The 19006-nt window shown below is 47.0% G+C and overlaps 1 protein-coding gene across 1 annotated transcript in view; it reads left to right on the top strand.

Moving 5' to 3' along the window:
* LOC149343255 (lysosomal cholesterol signaling protein-like) overlaps window positions 1–19006 on the top strand; it is a 125440-nt gene that overhangs the window by 83560 nt on the left and 22874 nt on the right. Inside the window, exons 9-10 of the mRNA XM_089546919.1 lie at window positions 773–978; window positions 4210–4318. Of these exons, the coding sequence (XP_089403045.1) occupies window positions 773–978; window positions 4210–4318 (315 nt within the window). The remainder of the gene's footprint in view (window positions 1–772; window positions 979–4209; window positions 4319–19006) is intronic.

Raw genomic sequence — 19006 nt, 5'->3', positions numbered from 1 at the left:
CGCAAATGAAGGTCAATGGTGGTCACCGCCGCGGCACGGCAAAGGCGTGAAAGTGCAAGTAGTATTGCTTTCGCAATAAAACAAGCCGAGATGCGGAGAGTGTGAAATCTAGTGAAGCGTCGCGTCGAGGAAGAGGTGCGGTTACGGCGCCAGTGCGGCGCTCTCTGGACGCAAAAGGCGTGCGTGCGCTGTGCGATGTCAGTGCACGCTAGAGACTCGTACATGATCGAAGTTATTCCGAAGCCCTTTTTTTCTTCTTCTTCTCAGCAACTACAGCAACTATTTCTCTCTTTCTTTTTTCACTCCCGCCTTCCTCCCTTCTCTCACGGCGCGGTTGAGGGGTCCACCGAGAAGTCAGACAGTTACCGCGCCGTTTCGTTTTCTCAAAAACTACTAATTTTTAAATATTAGTGGCACTCTTTGAGTCACACCTGGGACTCTTTGACGTACGCTCACGTTGTACAGTACGTGGGAGCCATGCCTTGCGTTTAATCTCCGCCAAAACGCGGTCACCTGTGATGGGTTTGAGCGCGCGTTCTCACGTTCAGCCGCCGAGCTCGTTGTCCACTGGGACACCAGGGCTGGTTTCAACACAATATGATTAAAAAACAAAAAAAAAAAACTGTCCCACCTTTGCTTTTCTTGATTTTCAGGACTGTTCACTTTTTTTTTGTACGGCGGAAGAAGAAGGGTTCTACGTATGCGGTCTTAATTAGTTAGAAGGCTTCCTGCGCCGAAAAGTCACCTTCTCCTACACGATGCCCTTCCCCAGGTGGTCAAGTCGTTAGGAGTGCTGTTGTGGCTTCTGCTCGGCCCGCACAACCTGTGGCGCCCCCTAGCAGTCTTCCTGGTAACTTGGGGCCAGTACGCGTCCAAGGCGTGGACAGCGTGCATTGCCCTGTGCATTTTCCTGCTCAAGCACTACAGGCCGCCGGAGCTGTCTACGCACGCTAGGGTCATGTTCTTCGTGGCGTACGGGTAAGGAGAGTGCACTTTTGTGCGGAGGTGAACTGCCTTAATTTACCGAAGAAGTGCTGAATTACGGAGGGCGCACGGAAATTTCTAACATTGGCAAGTTCCAGTGTTGGCTGGGTTTCCGTTTCCATAAATTTCTTTTTGTTTTCTCATAACATTCACGAAACGGATGCCACGTATACTGCCGTCGCGTACCGTACGACCGGAGAGTACACTGTCGCAAGCTGTCTTTCTCAGAGTTTCAAAAATAGCGCTTCTGATGCAGTTATTTGTATGGTACCGATGGAATAACTTCTACACATCCCCTCGGAAGCCACTGGCTAAGACTGAATTAACAAATAATACTGTTGCGCTAGGCAATCGTCCAAATAATTGTTCATTATCAAGTGGTGTAACCTTCAAAGCCTTGACTCGCGATACATGCGGTAGGCTCTGCTGATTTCCATGCTGCCATATGATTCGGAGTATAGTCGGATGCTCTCTACTAAATAGCAACCTATGCGTTTCATTGTTTTTATTTATTTTTATTCAAAAATAAGTAACAGCATCGCCGTTGTTAGAGTTTCGAGAAAAGAAAAGCGCTTCCGGCAGTATTTCTAAGGTAACGATATAAAATAACTGCTACCCATTATCCAGTGAGCTAGGCCAAATCAATGATGAAAATAATAATTAGATTTTGCTAGTTAAAATTTAATTGTAAAATAACAATGCTTTTGCTAGACAATCGCCAAAACTGCTTTATTCATTGTCAAGTGCCGGTTTTTAAAAATTTTGACTTACTTATTTACCACTATACAATTCAGGTAATTGTATAGTGGTAAACTACTCTAGTGGTAAGTGCTACTCTCTACTAAGCTGGAACCGATGTGCCTCAACAATACTTTGAAGTGAACGCGTTGTTTGCTAATTACCGCGAAGCATTACATGGGAGTTTCAGTACAGGCTGCCAAGGATAGGTAAGATGTAACGGATATTTAAATGGCCTTATTGAACAGTGCTAGAGACACCTTTATTCAATTAAGTGGCTCATGCGGAGCATTTGTCAACAGATCACAGTACGGTTAACCAAGCCTGTGCATAAACACTAGCACTACCGTTACCACCACCACAATCACAACCACCGCCACCGCCACCCCCTGCCTCTCGCGTTGCAAGCCTTTCATCTATTGCTGTGACACTGTAGCTGTAAGTAAGCACCCATGTCAATTAGATCGACCTTATATTGAAGAAAAATCTGCGACGAAAAAGTCAAAGAAACGACCCCAGCTCGCAGCCTCCCCTCCAACTGATCCTGTAAAACAAATAATGTCACGGAAAAGAGTACACAGGACAGCCTTCAGTAATAGGTTAGCATAGAGCCCTCCAAGAACACAGACGTGCAAGGGGCAGGTTCGCAATAATTAAAAGTGAGTAAAAAGTGCAGAATGAACGTCTATAGACATAACTTTACCAGCGAAAGTGCAAGACTCCAGGAGAAGAACACAGGACGACGCTGTCCAGCGTTGTCGTGTGTTCTTCTCCTGTTGTGTCGCACTTTCACCGGTGAAGTTATGTATGATATACACCAACTAGCCCACATGGTTACCTTGTAACGTCTATAGAGTGCGCCTGTACGTCAAACCCTATACTTCCCCAAGGTGTGCGAACGGCACTGTGTTGATGCGGCTACTCATCGATGCAATACGGTTCTGGTGGCGGCACCATAAATATGCGAGTTTGAAAAAGCTGAAACGATGCCGTAAAAAAATTCAGAAAATTGCTCTTCTTTGGCATTAGTACCACTTTTTCGGCACGTTTTTAGCGATGATCCGTAATTAGTGATTGCGAATGTATTCACGGAAGAAAAAGGCAATACTTAAACGTTTTACATTCCCGCTCCTTTACAAAATTTTCGAATATCTACGTCACTCCTTCCGAATGGAGTGGCGGCGCCACCTTCCTGCAGGAGAAGAAGACATGGTCAGAAAGGTCAGGGTTTGGGCTAGTGGGTAGTCAACATGAGGACCCATAGCGCACAAAACTGAAGGGATACAACACAAGCGCTAAGTGCTTGTGTTGTGTTCCTTCAATTTTGTGTGCTATGGATCCTCATAGTGACATGGTCAGCGTTCTACATGTCAGTTTCTCATAAATTTTGATGGCAAATTACTTGCCACCAGTTTTCAATAATTCATTCACACCGTGCCGCTCATTTGGAGATGGGCCTTTAATATAAACGTTAGCGTAACTTATAAAGCTACGTTTTCTCTAGCTCGCTCTTAACTTTACAGCTTGCTGTGTTCTGCTGCTGGGTGCGGGAAAGGGCTTCATTTTGTCAGGGGTAAAAGCGCTCCATAAATGTCCCAGAGAGCAGGAGAATTCAGCCATTATGCAGTCATTCTCAGAAAGTCTATGCACAAAACAGCGTCAAGAAACGCCGCGCACTGTGCATGCGTCGTTATGGAGCTCGAAATAGGCAGCAGTGCGTCTTTTAAAACCTTTACAGCTCTGTGGGCGCACACGCGGAATTAGGTCCGGGAGTGTGGCAGTGTACGAGAAAGACAGATGTTTTTTGTTTTCGCCTGAGTGCCTCTTCGTATGAGCGTAAATTAAAAACAAAATTTGCAAAGAACGATTCGTTCTATGAGAGGCTCAGCGTAGGTGATGTTTCACTGAATGACGATGCTTTGGTTTTGGTACACGAAAGAGAGCATGGTCGCAAATATCGTCTGTCGAAGAGGGAGACACAGAAAAAGAGAAAGGAAGAAAGAAAGAGTAAAAGAAAATTGCAGCGACAGAAATCGGGCGAGAACAACTTTAAGAAAAAGAAAGAAAAGAAGGAAGGAGGAAACAAACGAAACTAGTAGCGTTGATACTCTTAAGGTTAAAGATTTGCGAGGGCTTTTGTACACCTATAAATATTGTATTCGATGCGTCAAGGCAAGTTACCCCGCCAGTAGTGCGTTTTGCACAAGTTAGTGTTGAATGATAACAAGAAGAAAATAAACAGGATACCTCAAACAACCGCCGCGTTCGAACCTTACATAGCTTCATATGATCTTTCTTTTAACAGAAAAGCTGCTTTATCTTCCTCTATCATGAACAACGTCCTGAGTAACACGGTTGCATACTCTGCCACATTATGATTTCTGTAGCGTACTGCATGAGTGCCAGTGAGCCAGAAGGTGAGAGCGGATTGTAGCGTCTGATAAGTATCCTTGTACTGTCTCTTTTCATTCCCTATCGGCGAACAAGTGTACCGGTCATCCTAACCGGCACTGTTATGATCGTCGGTCGCCTCGTCTGTCGACCTGAGGCCAACTCCGAAGTGGAGGTCCCACTTTTCTTCAACGGCGAGTGTGAGGTGAGTGAGCACGCCCTGAACTACGCTACCAGGTTCGCTGACTCACTCAGCTCTTATGTCCGCGCATTTCCTCCCTTACAGGGTTGGCAAGGAAGGAAATATGCGGGTATGTGCCTTCCAAAAGCACATACCCGCACTGTGAGATGAGCCAGAAATCAATCGGCAACTGGCAGCTATTTATCAGATATCCACGAGAGAGTGACGGCAGAATATTGCTACTCTTGACAGCGTAAAACAAATCGAATGGGCAGCAAGAGAGCCTCAGTCCTCGAGTCATCAGCCCAGAGGGATGAGGTTCTGCTCCCGCCTGTTGGTCAATTAGTTTTGTTATTCGTCGGAAAGTGCTTCTGCTATGCTCCCTTTTGTTTCGTTTTATTTTTCTGGTGAACATGGTGACGACACCGCGCTGCCGTGAAAGTCATTATGTCGATTTTCAGGGGGCAGCAGCGCCCAATGTTTCTAACACTTTATCACCGACTTCGTCTGAATGCTGCGTATACAAACGGCTTGCGATACCGTTTTGGACAAATGAACAGTCCACATTGTGACAACTGTGCCTCGATAGAAAATGTGGAACATATCCTGCTTTAGTGCCCTGCGTATGCTAACGAGCGTGCGTACTATGAACATTGCATGCAGAAGCTCTGCCCAGTGCCCCTAACAATGGACAAAGTTTTATGTCCCTTAGCCTGCTTCAGGCAACAGAGACTTGCAATGACCTTTCTTTTTAATTTAAAAGAAATTGGACATCTCGATAAGCTCTAAATTCACTTGCACGTTACCTTCATGCATTCTTCATGCAGTGAACTTCGTCAGCCCATTTGTCGGACTATGCACTCCATCATTCCATAGGTTACATCAATACTCGCCATTGCATCCTTAGTACCCATTTCATGGCCGCATTTTATCTTCGTTTTTTTTTTCTTTCACCTCTTCCACGCTGCTCTCCTTCTGTCTTTATCTCCCAAATTCCCCTCCCTACGCAGAGTAGCATGCCAGCGATATTGAAACGCCGGCTAAATTCTCTGTATTTCATTAAAGAGTCTGTCTCTCTCTCTGCTTCAGAAGAAGAAAGACAAAGAAGGCAATGGAAAGATATTAGTACCTGGGGTAGAAATAAAAGTAAAAATAGTAACAGAAGCAGCAGTAAAGAAGCATAAAAGTAAAACAGCCAAAATTTCTATTTCAAACATACGCAGCCACTAACTGAGATTATATGTATAGAGTTCAGTTCCCGCAAAGATGACTGAGAATCGAGCGTTTCCTTCGCAATGAACTATGCGGCAGAAAACTCAGACTAGCATAACATTTCGCCGGTAGTAACTGCAGCAGGGCCAACATGGATGCGCCGTGTCATAGGGGCAGCACTGCTTTACTCGGGGTACGTTAAATATTACTCTTCTTCTGGCAACTTTACTTGTTTCGCGCGCGTAATTCAAAGCGTAACAAACACTTCCGCAGGAAAGCTTCCGGCAGTAGAATCAGTTATTTCTGTCCTTCAAACATTGCTTGTGATAGGACTTTCTACGCAATAAATGGCGTCAAAATATGTCAACACTCGGATCTGAATAGCAGATGTTTAAAGCAGTAGTTGGCTATTCACTCTTATCGGTGATTATGTGTTTAGCGAGGTAGCTCAGCTGGGTCTCATGTGTGCGTCTGATTTGTGGACGTTATTTAACATTTAAGTGGCGCTACACTGCGGCAATTCCCGCCAGAATCCGCAAGGCTAATCCCGACCGTACGCTGCATCAACCTCAACCTCCATCTCAACACGTGCGCTCACCTGCTAGCCACTAAGAATGTACAGATCCTGAGCGTTCTGAAACGAAACGTTTTGTGTACCTCTCGGAGTAAAAGGTGATTCATCTTAGCCTTCCAGTCAGGTCACGGCGTACAAAGAACTCTCGCTAGCTCCAGGCGACCGCGAACATATTGCCGCAGTTCCACGCTCACAACAAGCTCATTTTCGAACCTCACTCTCAGTGTACGGGGGAAAGCTGTAAAACACGATGCAGTCGAAGCTCGTTATAACGAAACTGTTTATAACAATGTAATAGATATAACGAAGGAATGAAGATTCTCCTTGGAAGCTCGGTCAACACAGCTATAACGAATCTACGGCTATAACGAAGTAAGTGTCGGGTCCCTCCAACTTCGTTATCACGAGGCCCAGCTGTATGTCAATGTTCAGGTTCGAGGATTTCACGGCGACGTTATAGTAAGCATAATAATGTGACGGTAATGTTCACTCACCTGAACAGGTTTATGCGTCCAGCAGCCAAGGCTTATAGATATGTAGATATGTAATCCCTTAAGCCCAGGCGTAACCGGGGACCTTTCAAGCAAACAGGTACAGAAGACAAAGATGACAGCTCTGGACTATTTGCTACCGCGGCACTCCTACGTTTCGCTCCGCTGCCTAGTAGTTGTCTGCGCAGGCTCGTTGTTGCCGAGTAATTGCTGTGCACCGTAAGCCGCGACTAGAGTGCGGACCTTTTCGAACTATCACCAAGCAAGCGCAAAAGCGCTTGTTTGTTGATAGTTCGCTTGCTTGGTGAAGTTTTGCGCTTGCTTGCGCAAAAGCGCAAGCAAGCGCAAAGGGTTTTAACGTCCCAAAGCGACTAAGGTTATGAGAGACGCCGTAGTGGAGGGCTCCGGAAATTTACCACCTGGGGTTCTTTAACGTGCACTGACATCGCACAGTACACGGGCCTCTAGAATTTCTCCTCCGAAGAAATTCTAGCCGCCGCGGCCGGGATCGAACCCGCGTCTTTTGGGTCAGCAGCCGAGCACCATAACCGCTGAGCCACCGCGGCGGCCAAGCGCAAAAGCTACTGCTGTGTATTATCAAGTATCGTAGGAGAACCTCACTAAAGGACAGCCTTAACAGTCCCAATGAGCTTAGAGGTCACCTTCAATAAAATTTTCTGTGCTCCTGCAGTCTATTGTGCTGGTCGTATTATGAGCAGTAATTTTCTGAAAAGTGAGCGTAAGGAAGGAAAAGTTTGAATCTTCTTTATGAACGGCTCTAACGGAGTGACAGCACTGTCACAATTCGTTCCTAGGCAGCCTCGCTACAGGTGCGGTTGAAGCGGACTTCACTATTTATCGTGTGCTGCACTTTCCAAAACTAAAAATCTTGTAAAAGCTGATGTCACCCGCGCTGGAAATTTCTTGGAGCAGTACGGGAAAATTTCATTGGTTCTAGAACAAATGCAATGAAAAGGTTAAGCTCCGAAGTTGTTGTACGGTTTTTACTGCTCCCAAGGATTTGTTGAACATAAAATTAAGAAATACCGTTGCGGCTCCAAAGATGAAAACCAAGCGACCGGCGGAGAGACTCTTGCATAGAAAGAGGAAGAAATCTAAGCTTGGCGTCGCGGTTAGCAAACGTCAGAGCTCGAGGTCGTCGCAGTCTGATTTGTAAAAGCGGATCAAGAGATTAACACATCAAAGCAGATACTTGCTCATTTGTACGCGGACCGAGAGATTATAAACCACACTTAAATCCCGACGAGATTATACCGCTGTCACAGTAGCAAATTCAATGTCATTCGAATCGAATGGCATTAACATCTTATGAAATTAATCGGCTGCTACAAGGAACATCAAATGTCATTAGGTTCGAACGACATTCTGCATTGAATGAGCTTGGTGAGCTAATTCGCTTTCGATCTCGAATCAAGTAGCTACTCTAGCCACCACATAGGCAGCAGAAACAAGCAACGCGAAAAATTGTGCGTACCGCACAAGTTAAAAGTTGTATTTATATAGCTATGTTAAAAAAGGTTAATTTTGGTATGAAACTATTCGCACTAGAGGTTGTCATGAATAGCTACTACTCTCGGTCTCAGCAGCAGCTAACGGTAGCGGCCGGGCGCGAAGCACGGCCCAGTCCGCGACCGTCGATCATTTTGGGCTGAGTGTTTCTTTTTGGTTGGCCTTGCGTGCACGTTTAGCTCGGTAAAGCTGTAACTGGGCGCTTCATCTTGTGGATGTCATTTCCAAGCTCCGCGCGTCTCCGCGTTCCGCCATGTCAGCCATTTTTTGTTTACATTTATCGAATTTGCGGTTGACATTGTACTAGATTTGGCTTTTATGGCTAAGTGCTGCAGAATGGCCGGAAATAATATTTGAAGCATATAACGTAAAAAAAAAAAAAAATGTTCCCGCCCGCTTTAAAAGTAGAACGCAACAATTTCAAGCACCTTTTATGTGTACTGATGTCTATTAATTGTACCAATTTTATTTTAACTGAAACGACATTGCTGTCATTTGCAAATGGCATTTTACTTTATTGTGTGCCATCGAAAGCGACCGAATGAGATTAGATGCATTGAATTTCATTCGATTCGAATTACATTAAATTTGCTATTGTGACAGAGTATTACAGGAAACGCTGCATTAACTACCTGGACGGGGTCTTCGCGGCGTACGTCAGTTCAAGGAAAGCGGAACACCTTTAGTGGAAAACAATACTATATACCTGTCCACAATTTCGTATTGTGCAGACACCTCTCGCAAAATGAAAGCTGAAAAAAGAATGTTCGCTTCAACACAAAGGCGTACTTGAGGGTTGAAGTTATGATTAATGGGGGTTTAACGTCCCAAAGCGACTCAGGCCATGAGGGACGCCGTTCTGAAGGGCTCCGGAAATTTCGACCACTTCGGGTTCTTTAACGTGCCCTGACATCGCACAGTACACGGGCCTCTAAAATTTCGCCTCCATCGAAATTCGACCGCCGCGGCCGGGATCAAACCTGCGCCTTTCAGGTCAGCAACCGAGTACCATAACCACTGAGCCACCGCGGCGGTGTCAATGCGTACTCCAGACAAATCGTATTCTCTGCTTAAAGTGCAAGATTTCACAGATTTCACTTTTATGCTAATTAAATGCGGCATTCCCCTCTCATACTTCGCAGCGATTGCTCGAAACATGAAACAACCATGAGCTAGAGCTGGAACAATTCAGAAGGCAGAAGCTACAACACAGCTGAAATAAGTTCATGTATTGATTGACTTATAACTACCTGATAAATTTATGAGTACCCATGTAAAAGGTGTCGCCTGAACAGCAGGTCGGGAGAGAAAATAACTTTTTGTCTTCTGCAGTGCCGAAAAAGTTACGACTGTAACAGCACTCCTGTATGCTTCTCGAGGTCGTGTCCTGCGTGTTGAATACCTGAACGTTTTCATAGGGAACAAACAACGTTTTTTAATTCTCTTGCAAAGACTAAAAAGTTAAAAGCGCGGAAAAATTATCCGCCTAGATGTCGGAAAATTATCCGCCTAGAGTTAAAGATATGATGTTTTTCAGACAGTTTAAGAAGCTCTAGATAGTTTTATTTTTCTTCTAGACGTCAGCAAAAGATCTTTGGGTTGGTTGCATAGGCGATATGATGAAGGTGTTCTGAGATACTTTCTAATAGCGTCGAGATGATTATTTTAATGCGAAGGCATTTTGTTGTCTATTTGTATTTCATGTTTTATGCTAAATAAATACTTTCTTTCCTTTCTTTCTTTCTTTCTTTCTTTCTTTCTTTCTTTCTTTCTTTCTTTCTTTCTTTCTTTCTTTCTTTCTTTCTTTCTTTCTTTCTTTCTTTCTTTCTTTCTTTCTTTCTTTAAAAAAAAAAAATGAGTGGCGTGTACAGAACCCGTCGGCAGAGCTCGTCATCAGAGCGTGTCCGCACGAACTGTCACTCATCCATTATAGGATTAATTGCAAGAAAAGTTGAATAAAGAATTATGTATTTAGCATGAAGAAATATGTATGTCACCGGAACGATTAATTAACGAGTAATTATTTTTAGGACGAAGTAAAAAATTAGTTATTGAGTTAATTGCTGAATTAGATAAATAAACAATTACATTCAATCACGGCCGGACTGAATGCATCGGAGTGCGCTCTCTCTTTCCGGCCTGCGCGATGGGGGCAGTTGCCGCCTGCGGCCGCAGCTTGGAGGCGGCGCTGCTGCCCTGCCCCTCCGCTTGCGCCGCCGCGCTTCGGAATGCATGCGCGCGTATGCTGCGGCTTTTTCGGGCTCGTTAGGATTGCCGGACATGAGATAGCATGCGTGCAGAAATGTACCATAATCGACTTTCGCATCCTAGGATCGTACAGGAGCAGTTGGCGAGCGGAAAAATAGTAACACAACCACTCCGCCACGCATTTCTGGCGAGTTGGTTTAACTAATTTTTCATTCTCGGTCATTGAAGGATTTCACTGCATCGCTGTGCGGTAAAGCTACCGGTAAACGGTAGCAGTGAGCTCAATATTAATAGTAAATAAAATAAGCTCTGACATTTCACTCAGTAAAGTGCACCGATCAAAATGCAAGATACCTTTTATTTACAGTACCAAAAATTTCGCAGCAAGACACAACAAATCTAGTATTACATGCGAGCTTGCTGGCGAAACATCACGACTCATAAACGTTTTTAAATGCTAAACAGCCTGTTACTGCTTCAAAAATTTGACGTCAAATTAAGTGCGAATAATGCTTTCATAACACTAAACTGCTCATTGCTATAGCAAATAGCTTGAACATCGTCGTGATCGCAGAGTAATTGTCCATCACAATGCAGACAATAGTGAATCCACATGACTCTATAGCCGATATCACCTCTTTAGTCCATGCAAACAAGTCCCTTCCGCTGAGCTGTCTGGTGAAATAGTAAGCGCACGGTATTTTATAGTTGCTTGTGACACCGTGAAGTACAAAACACAATACTCGGTTTGCTAGAGTTGTCTTCGAGTTGGATGGCACGTTTTCGTTCGGTCTGTCTTTGAAGCCAAAGACTGTATCAGACTTTCTGTCATAAAGACATTTGGGCTTTATAGCAGCCTCGTCTATTATTAGAGACGCCATGTGCTGCTTGCTGCTCAGCATCGAAGCCTCCTGCACCAGCCTCTCTTGAACCGCAGAGCTTATCCCTGATGACGTTGGGGTTGGTCCCATGTATCGCTGAAGCGTGCATTTGGCTGGCAGCGTTAAAAAGCCAGACGTTAGGGCGTGGTCATAGCCTTCTGGCGAAAGAAATCGCCAAATCACACACTCGCGAATGATTTCCTCTGGGTAACATGGCCTCTACATTTCGTAACATTCCACTTGGTGCAGGAGAAATGATACCTTTTTGTCGCCTCCCTGCGAATTCGCCACTATCTTCTTTAGTGAAGAGTGGCTTTTGCTGGCACGGTAGTACTCAACCACTTTCGTTTCAGCTGTAAGATCTCGCAAGACCTTTGTGTACCTTGAACGGTAATAAGTAACCTGCGAGCGAAGTCGCGCGATCATTGCGAGGTATCGACTTGCGCGCTCAGTGGCATCGTTCCTCGTTTGTGTGCTTATATCGAGCATCATGCGCTTTTCAGGGGCATCGTTGGCTGGGCTGTGAACATCATGCTCCGAATCTTCTGTGTCTGCTTTCCGCTTGACTGGGCGTCGCGGAGGCACAGGTTCTCGATCTGTGGGATCTCTCCGAGCTTTCTTCGCGCATGGTGCCTTGTAGGAGGGGTACCCTTCAAAAACAGTAGGCACAGCCCCTGGAACCAGTTTCCTAATGCGACACCTAGAATCATAGTCACTCTCACGAAAGTGCTTGCAGCAAACTACAGTAGATGCAGATTTGTCATTGATCACCAGGTTTACCCTCGAAATGTTCTTCTGCCACTTAGCACACAGTTCACTATCACTGGGGAATTGGTGAAAAGAAACTCCGGGACTCTTACCGGACCGAGACTTACAAAAAGGAACACAGCAGTACACCATCGCGCGATGTACAGTTCAACGAGGCACTGGTTTACGGTATGTGAGGCATCACATACAGAATAGGTCAATCACGTCCTATGTGCCGCAAGCTTCTGTCCCCCGCTGTACAACGCATTCGCTTCAGAAGCCTACGAATAGCCGCTGAAGGGAAAAGGGTCAATGTACACCAAGCTCGTGACGCACAAACCGGTCACTTTCGGAGTACTCAAAAACTCGAAATTTGCAACAAACAAGCGTGCGCTGAAGCCTCGCGTCACGCTGTTACTACGATGGCCCGACGGCTACGCGGGGAGCTGACGGAGGGTTAGAGTCACTGGAAAAATTTCAGAGTACCGCATTTCTTTTCCCCGCGCCGCCGACGCGGTCATTGGCCCAACCGTACCACGTGATCTTGGGGTGCCATATACCTTCCAAGCGCCGGTCGGGCCGGCTGAGAAGAGCGCAGGTTTCCGACGTTTCTCGCGTTGCAACTGTCGCTCTCGTGTTTGATACCGAAGAAATCATACCTGGCTGCTGCGCCTTCGGATTTAGCAACCGCACCGAGCCCGGAAAGACTTTTTTCTCTATTCCGACCGGGAAAAATGACCGAGAGCGCCGTTCTGCGGGGTTGCACAGAATCGACCGGGAGAACTTCAAGCCTTCAAAAAACACAAAAAAAAATCTCTGCCTCTCCCGTAACCGAGAGTAGAGTAAGCAAGAAATGTTTACGGGCCTAATGTCATCTCGGTGGACACCCGAACCGCACCGTAAAGCAAGGGAGGAACGCCACCACCCGTTCGGCGCGATGCCTTGCCCTTTGAACGCAGCGCTTCTCCCCCGGGCCCCAGTGCACCTGCGCAGCTTTGCTTCGATGCGCGAAGCCCCTAAGAGATCACGTACGACAACGAAGTGTACGTGGCATTTATGTGCTTTTTGCACGAGTTATTAGAAATCGGAAATTATAATTCCGTGCATTATCAAACGCACAGCGACTGATATCTTGATAAACATTGAGAAGGCGCTGGCAGCAGTTATTTTTTGTGACTCGTTTGGAGACCAACCGTTGCTTGCATGCCGGTCGCGTAGGAGGGCTTAGAGAGTCTCGTTAAATCTCGTTGTCTCGTACGGTGCCCGGATGTTCTCGTTTCAGAGCCCGGATGACTGGAATTCAGTGCCCGGATGATGGCTCTCGGTCTCGGCGTGACGTCACCACACTGCCGACAACGGGGGCTAAAAGCATTTCATGCTTAAAAGGTGGCCGCCGTCGCCGTCGCCGCTCCTGAAACACACAAAAATTCTCTGCCTCTCCCATAAACGAGAGTAGAGTAAGCATGAAATGTTTACGGGCCTAATGTCATCTCGGTGGACACCCGAACCGCACCGTACAGGAAGGGAGGAACGCCACCACCCGTTCAGCGCGATTGCTTGCCATTTGAACGCAAGGTTTTTTGAGGAAAGGAAATGGCGCAGTAATTCTCTGCCATCTCGGTGGACACCCGAACCGCACCGTAAAGGAAGGGAGGAACGCCACCACCCGTTCGGCGCGATGCCTTGCCCTTTGAACGCAGCGCTTCTCCCCCGGATCACGTATGAGAACGAAGTGTAACGTGGCATTTATGTGCTTTTTGCACGCGTTATTAGAAATCGGAAATTATAATTCCGTGCATTATCAAACCCACAGCTCCACTGATATCTTGATAAACATTGAGAAGGCACTGGCAGCAGTTATTAAGCATGAAATGCTTTTAGCCCCCGTTGTCGGCAGTGTGGTGACGTCACGCCGAGACCGAGAGCCATCATCCGGGCACTGAAATCCAGTCATCCGGGCACTGAAATCCAGTCATCCGGGCACTGAAATCCAGTCATCCGGGCACTGAAATCCAGTCATCCGGGTACTGAAATCCAGTCATCTGGGTACTGAAATCCAGTCATCCGGGCACTGAAATCCACTCATCCGGGCACTGAATTCCAGTCATCCGGGCTCTGAAACGAGAACATCCGGGCACCGTACGAGACTTAACGAGATTTAACGAGACTCTCTAAGCCCCCTCTACGCGACCGGCATGCAAGCGCCGGTTGGTGTCCAAACGAGACAAAAAATAACTGCTGCCAGTGCCTTCTCAATGTTTATCAAGATATCAAGATGTTTATCAAGTCTCGTACGGTGCCCGGATGTTCTCGTTTCAGAGCCCGGATGACTGGAATTCAGTGCCCGGATGAGTGGATTTCAGTGCCCGGATGAGTGGATTTCAGTGCCCGGATGAGTGGATTTCAGTGCCCGGATGATGGCTCTCGGTCTCGGCGTGACGTCACCACACTGCCGACAACGGGAGCTAAAAGCATTTCATGCTTAAAACACACGCTGCTAAGTGAACCTTGCTTGTGCTTTTTGGTGCTGTTTTAGAAGGTATGTACGCGCAGTGCACGCGGTGTTAGCGATAGGATGCTAAGAGAATAGGAGTTCACAGCAAGACCGCCGCGCATGTCGCGCAGGGATCGTTCGCGGCTTGCCCGCTTGACGCGGGTACAGGTGTACGCGCTTGTTACTCAACACACGCGGCTCTTCGGACTATTCCGTGCTTGTGGCACGCGAAGGCACAAACTTGTCGCGCGAGAATTCCGCGTCCTAACGTGCACCAAGCACTCGCACGATCTTTCCGCGCCTCGAGTCATTCGACCCATGGCACTTGTTTTTCGCGGACCGTGACGATCGCAGTCAATAAAAGCATGGATGGGCATGTCTTACGTTCACATAACAGTTGTGTTGGGACTGGTAGAAGAATAGAAATGGGTGAAATGTTAGCAATCCTTGAAGCTGCGTGTTTGCGGCGACATGCGTGTTTACATCCCAAATGAGCTATTTTAAGTGTCACTGCGTAAACTTAGAAACCTTTATAACGTATTGTTTTTCTTCGCCTTTTTATTTCGGTGTTTCAACTTATTATTACAGCTATATTCCATGTTTTTCTTGTTCCACATATTTGAAACAGGGCTTCACACGAAAAAGCCCTGGGAGCCTCCTTGGGCAGCCCAGCATTTGGGTGACCAGCATCACTCTTCTAACCGTACAACAAACATTTGCAGGACCACTTTTGTGCTGAAGACTTCGATAAGCCTAGAGTGGATGGGAAGAAGAAGCTAATGTCAAGTAGTTTCGTCCTGCTTGAACGAGACGGTAGTCCCGTGGCGGTCCACGATGCTCACTGCCCAAAAGCACGCGCTTGTCTCTTTGCTGCTCGGAGTGGCGAAATGTTTCCTTCGTAGCTTGCTCCGCGGAAGGGGAAAAAAGGCGTGCACAAGCTCCCGATAGCAGCGCTAAGATGCTGCTCACAATCATAGCACAGTTCCTGCAGTAAACGCAACCGCGGAGCAAAACAAACCGCCGGCTGCATTACTTCGCACAAAATAACATTATTTTTTGTCTTCTGAGTAACCATTGTCTCCGAGCACGAAGTATTTGCGCTTCAGTGAACACCCAACCCGATATGTCACCGAATATCAAGCTCTTCCAACACGGCGACCTTCCTGCGACGCAGTCGGCTTGGAAGGTAAATGGCAGTGGCCGCTCAGTGTTGCCAGTCAAATTCCGACCTTTGCGGTACTCTGAAATTTTTTCCAGTGACTCTAACGGAGGGTAGGCCCATCGCGCCCTCACGCGGCGAGCGGGGGCGCGAGGCGCTGAGAATATTTTCCCTTGCCCTTCAGGCGAATGCGCAGGCCGCAAGAGAGCGCGCTCCGCTGCATTCAGTCCGGCCGTGATTCAATAACGTTCAATTAGGTAATTTAACGATTACTTAATTTACAAGTTAACTAATTACCCGGCATCAATTAATAGCTCAACTAGAGAATTGCTTCGCTCATTCATCGGTAATTTAACCGGATGGATGAATTACTTAACCACTAGGATTATTAATTAATTAATTATATAGTGCTTTCGTTTGCTTACCAGACGCTGTAGCAACAGACCCATGTCTTCGGATGTGGTAAAACTCAAGTTAGAGTGAAAACAACGACATAGAAACGGCAAAGGCATAAAGAAACGAACACGCAGCATCATAGTTGGCAGCAATAAGAGAGATGCTTTCGCATTACTGCACCTAAGGAGACTCAAGTGCACCCCTGTAATTTTCTGTAATGGCTCATTAGGGGCCTCAGGTGATTAGATATGCCGTCATTTGGTACAATTAAAGGAGCAGTCAGGCACTTATACATTTTACGGCGTTAGCTGTTAAAGTTCACTCACCTTCTTACTGGACGGAGGCGGCGAGGTCAGAATGTCCCCGATGACATGACCGCCATTTGCACATAGCTGGTGCCTTGCGCCTCACACAGACTTCGTCATCAAGTGGGACAAAGAGTCAGAAGACGCCTTGAAACGCCCCTCAATAAAGCATCCTGCCGTGACTGGATGGCATGGCATTCTGCGCGCCTGCGCAGTAGCAACCACCGGAGTTACGATAAAGCCTCCAGCACCGATATGAAACGGCAGTCGCGTTCCGGGAGGGCAATGGGTGTAGCCGAATCATAGTGCCGTTCTCTGACCGCTGCGCGTATGCGGGAGGCCGGAGAAAAATACGTGTGGTGGGTCCAGCAGAGTACGAACGTTCTCTGGACGCTGCCCGCTAACGTGCCGTACTAATTGATGCTCATGTCCGTGCCAACACATTTCTCGCACCATAAACGCTTTTTGTAGCCCTCCAGAACGAGACACACAATAGCCACACATTCATGCCCAGCAGCAGCATTCAAAGCTAATGTAACAATTCACAAGTACAAGAGGACCAGGTAGAGCGGATAATCTGTATTAACACGGTGGTAATTGCCATTAATTTTCTTTTAGATGAAAAAAGGTGAGCGAGTGACTGATAATATATTTATATAGGTACGGTGGCTCTTAGGCATAAAGGGAACAGGAGGTTGGTAAGTGGGGAGTTACAGACGACGCAAAAGGTCCGACTAATTAGTGAAAGCCAGGAACGAAACAAGCACCGCCCATAAGGGGTTTCACGTCACGCCTAGCCGAATCCAGGCTGCGTACGTCGGCTCCAGAGCACGGTCGATGTGGCGCTGCCTTGGTCCGGCGTGTGCCCTTCGCTTCCAGATCAAATGGAATGTGATGGACCTCTCAGCGAGACCACAGTCCGGGCAAGGAGTGCAGGCGCGGTGTAAGCCAGTGGGTCCGGTTCTGGGACCAGGATATTAGGGTATGGCATGTCGTCACCAGCGTTTGATGCAGCAGAGTCGGATGCAACCGTTGCATCTTAGCCAAAAAAACAAGGTGCGCTTTTACTGCGGCAGCATTAGGGACCTCATCACGGGAATAAATCGGACTGGTTATAAAATTCCCTGATTGATCGAGACAAAGATGACATCACATGAGATCAGTATGACGTCACATGGTCATTTAATTTCCATTGGCTTAGACATCTCGCAATGGTGGTGTCATCTACCAATGGCAACGGTTTTAGCTTTCCGGAAGGCTTGCTAACTGCCTGTGGCAGGTGGCAGTTGGTAGTTGGCAGGTGCGCGATCACCTGTCATGGTTGCGGGCCGGTCATGGCGGCGAGCACGGCGGCAGTTGGCAACAGCGCTTGGTGGTGTGCAGACGTGTCTAGACAGCTCCGCGTGTCAGGTCGGAATGGAGTCGGAACCAACGGCACCTGTGTCTGCTATAGTGGAAAATCACATAAGCGGAGAGGGCGACCACGGCAGAATGTCGCTGAAGATGGAGTATTGGCAGCTGCACAGACTCAGAATATTCTACGCGCAGCTATGACGGAGGCGTGTTCGCCAAATGCAGCCGGTACAGCCAGCGATGACAGCGCCGCCCACCGGCAGGTAGCAGCCACATTAAGGCTGGTTATAAATATTCATTCAGAACGACGGCTTGACATCGCCGCTATGGCGCAGTGGATTAGAGGCACGTGTTGCGTATGGAAGGTCGGCCGTTCGACTCCGCTCTCTGTACTGTATTTTGATTGTTTTTTTAATTTCATTTCTTTCCGTTTTTTCCCTTTTAGGTCGCAAATCGTGATGCTTATGGCATATAACGCCGTTTAAGAGGATTTATTATCCCTTTTAGGTAAGCCGTTGTGACAATCTTCAGTCACCGTGATCAATTCACCGTGGTTTCAAGCCTTGTGGCTGTACAGGCTGCAGTTGGCGAATACGCATGACGGAGGGGAAGAAGCAGAGATCTCGCTTAAGATGGAGTATCAGTTGCTGCAGAGGCAATTTGGCGAGCAGCATTGATGGAGGAGGAGAAGCAGGGGTGTCGCTGAAGATGTATCGGCGGCTGCACAGGCTGAGCGTATTCAGCGACAAGCAAGGACGCGGAAGAAGAAACAGTCTGAACGAACTTCAGTTTTTACTACTGCTGCATTCTCAACACGCACTGTAATGCGGTGTCTGCTAAATTTGATCTTTAGTAAAGGTATAAGCGCTTCTCTAGACGCCTACAGGGTGCCCTGCCTGATTATGCTGGTTTGAGCAGAGTGAAAAGTGGTCTTGGAATGGAAAAACGCTGTAGCAGTCTCACTGTGGACTCCTCAACCACGCCGTGAGAGAAGACATGAAGGAGGGATGGCTAGGGAATCGCTGAGGCCCTGCTGAAGTTGCACACTTGTAGCTAAGTAAAAAAATATATTTTTTTAACATGTAAGAATTAGTACAACTTTTTCAGGAGAATTGTGGAATACCTTTTTCTGAGAAAACTGCCCACGTTTCTTTTTGTGATTGAATACGGCTGGTTTCAAGAGCATGCTACTTGTCCTTATCCTCGTTAGCCCAAGACGTAATTGAGCCGGCTGCTTAATCTCTTTGTTGAGGAACCTAATCAATTGCACTCGTAAATTCTTGGTATGACGGCCGCGTCTTCTCGAGGAAGGAACGAAAACACCTGATTAGCTGAGAGATGCTGCTGTATGGCCGCTTCTAG

Source organism: Amblyomma mixtum, chromosome 5 (genome assembly GCF_055824585.1).
Source record: "Amblyomma mixtum isolate Tamu chromosome 5, ASM5582458v1, whole genome shotgun sequence".
Classification (NCBI taxonomy): domain Eukaryota; kingdom Metazoa; phylum Arthropoda; class Arachnida; order Ixodida; family Ixodidae; genus Amblyomma; species Amblyomma mixtum.
The sequence above is the reverse complement of the archived record's forward strand: the minus strand, read 5'-3'. Positions and strand labels throughout refer to the sequence as shown.